This window comes from Lemur catta, chromosome 5 (genome assembly GCF_020740605.2).
Source record: "Lemur catta isolate mLemCat1 chromosome 5, mLemCat1.pri, whole genome shotgun sequence".
Lineage (NCBI taxonomy): Eukaryota > Metazoa > Chordata > Mammalia > Primates > Lemuridae > Lemur > Lemur catta.
The window spans coordinates 12761889-12769536 of NC_059132.1; the positions used below are offsets into that span (position 1 = coordinate 12761889).

The following is a 7648-nucleotide window of genomic DNA, read 5'->3' on the forward strand; positions in this document are numbered from 1 at the left end:
TCTGTGGCCTTTGGGGCTTAGGAAGCCTCTGGGGAAAGAGGAGTTGGGGAGGAAGGGCTAGAAAGTAGAAATCTGGAAAGAATGACAGATAAAACAGAAGTCAGTCTGGGGCATGCATGGATGGGGGCCAAGGGAGCTTTGACCTCAGGACAGCCCACGGCAGGAAGTGCTCCTCAGAATCCAAGGCAGACCCGGACCTCTGCCGAGGGCAGATGCTGGGGGCTGGAGGAGTGAATGAGCTGGGAGGCATGAGTGAACGGGGGGTTTGAGCGCAGTGCCAAGGAGCGAGATTGATTCCTGGAGGGCCAGTGAGTCCGGGGTAGGGGTGTGCATGCGACATTGCATAGCGCTCAAATCCCAGTTATCATTTATTGGCTGTGTCGCTTTGGGCTAATATCTTGACCTCTCTGAGCATCTATGTGGCAGACACTGTCAATTTTCAACCTGATATCTATTTCCCAAGTCATCCTTGCTAACAGAAGCCTGATTCTGCTCAGATGGTGACAAGGTCAGTTCAGGCCTTCCTCACAGCAAGGGGTGGCCTGGCTGAAATGGAAATGACCACAGCCTCTTTGCAGGGCTTAGGGGAGGGGTGAGCCCCTCATGTGCTAGATGAATACTGCTGAGAACTCTGTCTGCCCCGAGGATGGGTCTAGATTTCTGTCTGTGGCATGCCCATCTCCCATTGCTCCTGCCCCCACTCGGTTGTCCCATTGCTTCAAGTTCAACACACCAACCCGCACTCCGCCCAGCCATCCTGGCACCCCTGTGTTCACCCCCAACTCCCTGTCACCCCCATAGGCTCTGGAGCCAGTGGTCTGGACTTGAATCTCGACCCACCACTTCCAGCTTTGTGTGACTTTGCAATTACCCAACCAGGGATGCTGCTAGCACCCACCTCCTGTGACAGCAGTGAGGGGACAAATCAGTAATGCCTGCAACATGCCTGGCAATCGTGCGTGCTCGTGTCAGCCATCACTGCTGTGGAGAGGAAGGCCAACTCCTCGGCGTGACCCACCATGCCTGTGTAACAGAGTTCCCTCTTCTGTCCCCTCCCTTGGTGGCCCCCACCTCACACAGTCTCCCTGCCTCGCTCACACCCATGCCGCTTTGTGCCTGCTGGGCCACCCTACAGATTTTGGATTACCAGCCCCCACAATCATGTGAGCTGATTTGTTGCAACAAACATATATCCCCATCTATTGCCTCCTGTTGGTTCTGTTTCTCTGGATAACCTTGACTAATACAATTTTCATCCCCATTTTACAGATGAGGAAGCTGAGGCTCAGAGAAGTTAAGTCTCATGGCCAGGGTCATACACCACTCAGTGACAGGGCCACCTCCCCAAGACCAGCATCCCTGACCACGCAGCCAATGCTGGGACCCAGGCCTTATCACCTCCTTCAGGTATTTCCAGGGGCCTGGAGCCAGCTTCCTTAGCCAGGGGAGCTGATCGGTGGAGCAGACCCTTCCCAAAGAGCCAGGACACTTGACAACTCTTCTTTACACTGTGTTTTCCAGAGAGACCTGGGGAAGCTTCTCTGGGCATGAAAAGTAAAGAGAAGAGAGAACCTGGGACCAAGCCCTTCCTTCCACTTCCTGGCTGTGTGACCTTTAGCAAGTATCTTTCCCTCTCTGGGCTTTGGTTCTTACCACCTAAAATCCTGTCAATAGCAGAGTGGTTTAGATACGTCACCATTCCCTCAGACAGTGGGACAAAGTCACAAGATTCCCTGCGTGTTGATGTAGAAAGCTTTACGGTAGAATGTAGAGTGAAAAGAGCCAAGTGTGGGACAGTGTGGTATACATCCCCTTTGTATAAGAAAGGGGGCTTTAACAACACATGCTGCTGTTGACATAGACTCTGGAGGGCCCGCCAGAAACCAGGGAACGTGACTGCTTGAGGCAGGAGAGTGGGAAAGGGATGGGAGGAGAATTCTCACTGTGTGCCTCTTACGTTTGAAGCGTGTGAATAAACTACCTAGTAAAAAATAAATATTAATGTTTTTAAAGGCAGATGATGAGAGTGTCTTCTACAAAAAGTTGTAGAAAATAGACATAAAATGCCAAGCACACAGTAGGTACTCAAAAATGGCAGCTAGGCATCTTGTCATTGTGAACTTTCAAGGTGTCCCTGGAAAGGGAGAGATGATGGTAATACTACCTGCACTGCCCATGTGAGCACCCACTATGCGCTTCCTGCTGACCGGGGCCCTGTGGGCGACAGAGGACATATCTCCGTAGGCCCCTACTGTCAAGGATTTAGTAATCCACCGCTCCATGGACAGGGTCGTGCTCACTGTTTGTTCCCTAAAGATTCAAAGGGAGCGAAGGGTGGCTGCCGGGTAAGGGCAGGGGGCTTTACGGGATGGGAACAAACTTTTGTTGAGCTGTCTCAGGCCTTCTTACACAGACCCCTCCTGCAATCCTCTTATCAACCCTGGGAGGAATGGTGATTGTGTCCATTTCCCATAGGAGGAGACTGAGGCTCCCAGAGTTGAGCTAATTTGTGCAAGAACACACAGCTAGAAATTGGCAGAGGCAGCCTCTGACTCCGTCTCCCCAGTTGCAAAGCCCCTTGTCTTCCCCCTACACTATGACGCCTGGCTGGGTTTTGGAAGGCTGTGCTGGGTTAAGTAAGTGACATGGGGAGTAGGTGGTGGGATGGGAGAGTAGAAGCAGTGGCAGCACGTGAGTGACCCCTTTCAAACTTGCCGACAACCCTACTAGACACGTAAAAGATGTAGTGTTATATTTCTGCATCCCCTCACTTTTTCATTCATCGTGTCTCCATTTAGCCAAACATTAACATTTTAGTGAGAACTAGTCCTTCCCAGGCCTTATGCTGGGAACCAGGGACATCAAAATGAATAGGTCATAGTGTCTGCATTCAATTAGTTCACAGCCCGACAAGAGAAAAGCCCCACAAACCGATATAGGCAATTGAATACTGAGATGGAGGGTGAACATAGAGTAGTCAGAGCCCAGAGCCCAGAAGAGGTGACATTGCAGGGCTGGGGGGGTGTCTTGGGTTATGTATAGGAATCTTCCATGTATATGTGGCTGAAAGGGAAGCACATGGTGAGAACCAAAGGGGAGGAAAGTGAGTGGGTTTGGATATTAGCTCAGGGCTCAGCGTGATTGAGATGTGTCTGGGGTGTAGGTGGGAGGGAGGAGGACAGGGATGGACAGATGGTTTGGGAAGAGGCCAGACCACCATGCATGGTGACAGAGACTGGACACCACCCTGTGGGGCAGTGGAACAGTCAGGCAGACCTGGACTCTGTCACAACCCTCCGCAGGACGTGGAAGGCAGGGCAGGGACAGGAGACAGAGACCCTGGGTTAATCTGGCGCATCCTCCAGTGCTTTGGGGTCCTCCAGGGTCTCTTCCCTGCCATTCCCCCCTTTTTAATTGAAATTTTTATTGAGATAATTGTAGATTCACATGAAATTATAAGAAATGATTCGGAGAGATCCCTTGTATGGTGTGCTCATTTCTCCCCGATGGTAACGTTTTGCAAAATGATTCCTTTACCACTTTGGATGTGGAGGATGGATATTGTGGTGGGGGCACCGGTGTGTTGAAGGCCAGATGCCCAGAGAGCTCTGGCGACGGGGTCTCTCCTTCCCACGGCCTTCCCGCTCTCCAGGAACCAAGGCCGTTTCACGCGTACGTCACGCAAAGAGTTTGGGAAGGAAAGGGCCTGTGTCTCGGGGCCACCACTGGAGGAAAGCCACCCGGGAGAGCCACAGGCTGGGAACACAGCACTGGACTTTGTATGAGGGAAAAATAAACATACGCAAAGGTTTCAAGTACAGAGAAGAGGCAGAGAGCACAGTACCATACCTGACCGTCGCCATCTGTCACAAAGCTTAAAAAGGTATCAACAAGTCCCCATCTTCTCTCATTTTCCACTCCCACCCCACTTTTTAAACTGATTCCTGGAGTATTTTAAAGTAATTCCCAGACATCACGCACAAAGACAAACAAAACCAAAACCCAAACACCCTTTGTTGTGCTAAGCCACCGAGATGAGGGGCCGTTTGTCACAGCAGCGAGGCGGCAGCCCTCACCTCTGTCTTGGACACTCAGTACCTGGCTGTGGGGTTAAACATAACTGGCGTCTTTTTCTAGGCTGTGCAGAGGAATGTGTCAGGGCCAAAGCAGCAAGGAGAAGGAGAAGCTGTTGGAGAAGGAGAAGCTGTTGGAGGAGAAGCTGTTGGAGGAGAAGCTGTTGGAGAAGGAGAAGCTGTTGGAGAAGGAGAAGCTGTTGGAGAAGGAGAAGCTGTTGGAGGAGTCTCTCTGTTCTTCTGGCCAAGCTGCACCCAGCCGCATCCACCCACCCCACTGCCCCTGCCTCCCACTTCTTTCCCCTCCAGGCGCGGCTGCCCAGAAGAGAGGCGCCCCGCGGTGGGGTCAGGAACAGAGTGTCTTTCAGGCAGGGCTGGGCTGGGCGTGGCGGGTGAGGCCCTGCTGGAACACAGAGGCAGGCGCACGGGTCCATGCTGGAACCCCAGAGCCCACAGCGGGAGCTGGAGTCCGGGGAGCAAAACCTTTTGTGCCTTTCAGCTCGGCCTGTGTTCCTGACTCTGAAGCTCAGAGGCAGGATGAACCCTTGTGGTCAGAACCTCCAGCGGACTTGAGTCTATTCAAAAAGCCAGGCTTGAGCACCAGGGGGCAGCGCCATGCCTGGCGCCAAGGATGCGCCAGTGGGCTGGATCTTGGCTTAGCTCCCTCCCGGCTTGGTGACCTCCCACAGGTGCCTGCAGCTTTCGGAGCCATGGCTCCCCACACTGAAAGTGAGGGCTGCTGGGGAAACCAAACCTGGTGTCTGGGGACAGCCTGGCACCCAGGCGCTCGCTATTGACCTCTGGTATGAAAATGACAGGCACAGCAGCGTGAGCGTGAGCGGGCACCCGCCCCGCAGGTGGTCGGGGCCCCACCCTCTCGGGAGCTGTTTTCAGAGGAGGAACGGGGAGTGCAGGGAGCCAAAGGGCCTTCCCTGGGAGCGGTCAGGGCTAACGCGCATGTCAGAGAAGAGAGGGTGGGTGGAATCCTGCAATTCAGGGGCTCTTTCCTGGAAGGGGCTGGATTGGCAACAAAATACTCCTTCCCTTGGAGAGGAGCCTCACAGCTGTCAGGAAAAAACAGCTGCACGGCTTCCCTTCAAAGAGGTGAGACCTGGGTCCTGTGGGGTAGCCGGGCAAGAAGTGGTAGAAAACAGGAACTCCCAGGCAGTGTCTCTGGCAGGGGAGGGGTTGGGTCCAAAAGCCAGCTCTGCTGCTTGCGGGCTATGTCACCCTGGGCAATCGCTTCTCCTCCCTGAGCCTTGGTAACATCATGTTTTCAATGGGCATCTCACAAGGCTATTATGAGAAGAAAAGATAACAATCTAAAATGCCTTGCGCAGTGACTGGTACCTAGGAAGCACTCAACAGTCATTGGAAATCACTCACCCCTAGGGCTTAAACTGAAACTCCCTTTCTTTTCTCAGGGGACTTCTGAACATTGGAGGCTCCGTCGCCTCTTCTCATCCTACCTTGACTCCCTGGATGGGCTTGTCTGCTTACAAAGCAGCAAACACCGTTTCCATGGCGTCGGCTCTGGAGGTGGCACGGGAAGCCACAGTGGTGCTCCTGCTGTGGCTGGCATGGATTCTTCATGTCCCCCTACGCTGCACCCCACCCCACCCTGGGAAGGGGCCTCCATCCAATTGAAAGCCCACGGTTATTGTCCCCCTCAGCCCCCAAGTGTGACCCACCAGCAGGTTCTGATGGCTCCACCTTCGGCTTGTATCTCAAATCCCCCCCACCTGCCCTGCCACCGTGCTCCCTCCCCATGACCCCACAGCCAGCTCTCCACATGGCAACCTCACTTTATTCTTTTAACTTTTTGACGTAAGCCCTAGACTTACAGAAAAATTGCAAGAGTAGTATAAAGACTTTCCACACAGCCTTCGCTCAATTCCTCGCATGTGCTTACTCATCTCTCTGTGTATATACACGTTTTTCTAAAACGCTGGAGTAAGTTGCAGACCTGATGCCTCTTTACCCGTAAATACTCCAGTGGGACTGTCCTATAAACAGGGACACTCTCTCACGCAGCGCTGTGTGATGATCAAAAACAGCGCCAGTGGTGCAGGACTGGCAGCTGATCTGCAGACCTTGTCCACATCTGCCTGGTGTCCCCAAACAGAAGTCTGGCTCGTGCTTTGCATTCGGTCCTCCTGCTCCTTTAGTCTCCTTTTCCTTGGAACAGTTCCTTGGTTTGTCTTCAGCTGTCATGACCTTGGCATTTTTGAGATGTGCAGTCTAATTATTTTGTAGTATGTCCCTCAATTTGGACTTGTCTGATATTTCCTCAAATGGTGAGCTTTAAAATGTATAGGAGATCTCCTCACTCACTCCTGCCCTCAGCCCTGCAGTGGTTGTGCATCGCACCGACAGAAAATGCCAACTCCCCTCCAGGCCCCCCACCCTGCAATCTGTCCCTCTGCCCTCTCCACGCCAGCACACTGACCTTTGTCCTCAGCGCCCTGGCGCTCTTCTCTGGGGGATGATGGGAGGTTTGGGGGCTCCCTGCCTTCTCATTTTTCACTGACCAAAGGCGCATGTGAGTGCCCTCTTTCTCCAAGAAAGCATCCTTAACCCATCTCATGTGATGTTGTAGAATATGTCTTGAGCCCTGGTACATGACAGGGGAAACCTAGGAGGGACCCTTTGCATGACACAGACAGACCTGATGTAATGCCCTGGTGATACTTCCTAGCTGTGTGGTCTCGTACAAGTTACTTAACATCTCTGGTCCTCTATTTCCTCATCCAGAAAGAGGAAATAGGAATACTGAGTTTGGTGAGATGCTGGATGAAGAATTGAGACAGTGAATGTAGAAGTGCCTGACACACTACAGTTTCCTCTTCTCTACTTCTCTCTAGTTTTGGTAAAATAACGAGACTCTTACATTTTCAGGAGAAACTGGTAGGAGGCTATAGTGAGTTGAATGGTGCCCCCTGCAAAGGTATGTCCATATCCCAATCCCTGGAACCTGTGAATGGAACCTTATTGGAAAAACCATCTTGCCAATCCAATTAAGTTAAGGATCTTGTGATGAGATCATCCTTATTGTCAGGGTGAAACCTAAAGCCAGTGACGAATGTCTTTATAAGAGACACACAGAGAAGACAGATACAAAGAGAAGAGGGTTGTGTGAAGATGGAGACAGAGATTGCAGCGATGCGGCTACAAGCCGAGAAATGCCAAGGATCGCTGGCAGCCACCAGGAGCTGGCAGAGAGGCATGGAATGAATTCCCAGAGCTTCCCGCAGGAGCCTGGCCCTGCCGACACCTCGGTTTTGGACTTCCAGCCTCCAGAACTATGATAGAATAAATTTCTGTTTTTGAAGCCATCACATTTGTGGTAATTTGTTACAACAGCCCTGGGAAACTAATACAGGAGTGAACTTTGCAAAGCAAAACAACAGGTGGAAGGTCCTTGTCCACATGGAACCGTTTCTGGATGGCGCTGTCCACACCCAAGGCTTTGTTCCCTCTCCACCACAGGTAGGCAGTGTGGCTCTCCTGCTGGGGTAGATGAGGCCTGAGGACCCAGGGTGGGAAGTGGCCCAGAGGAAAGCATTCTGAGCCAG

The 7648-nt window shown here is 52.4% G+C and overlaps 1 protein-coding gene across 3 annotated transcripts; it reads left to right on the forward strand.

Annotated features, from left to right (window-relative positions):
• Positions 1-4141: 4141 nt before the first annotated feature.
• On the forward strand, positions 4142-7398 carry LOC123637944. Of its 3 annotated transcripts, XM_045551155.1 has the most exons (4): positions 4142-4762; positions 5498-5620; positions 6972-7020; positions 7132-7398. In XM_045551155.1, the coding sequence occupies exons 1-4, from the start codon at positions 4151-4153 to the stop codon at positions 7134-7136; spliced, it is 789 nt and encodes a 262-aa protein (XP_045407111.1). In that variant the 5' UTR covers positions 4142-4150; the 3' UTR covers positions 7137-7398. The 3 variants fall into 3 exon arrangements, 2 of the variants coding, with proteins under 2 accessions (XP_045407111.1, XP_045407110.1); XM_045551154.1 differs by having other exon boundaries at positions 6972-7398; XR_006735118.1 differs by lacking the exons at positions 4142-4762; positions 5498-5620 and adding an exon at positions 5695-5729.
• Positions 7399-7648: the final 250 nt, after the last annotated feature.

Excerpts from the sequence above, each read along its gene's own strand:
- LOC123637944 (XM_045551154.1), top strand. The coding sequence starts at position 4,151 with ATGTGTCAGGGCCAAAGCAGCAAGGAGAAGGAGAAGCTGTTGGAGAAG. Across the intron at positions 4,763-5,497 it reads GGCTTGGTGACCTCCCACAG|GGGACTTCTGAACATTGGAG; the intron begins GTGCCTGCAGCT and ends TTCTTTTCTCAG. Across the intron at positions 5,621-6,971 it reads TCGGCTCTGGAGGTGGCACG|GAGAAACTGGTAGGAGGCTA; the intron begins GGAAGCCACAGT and ends TTACATTTTCAG.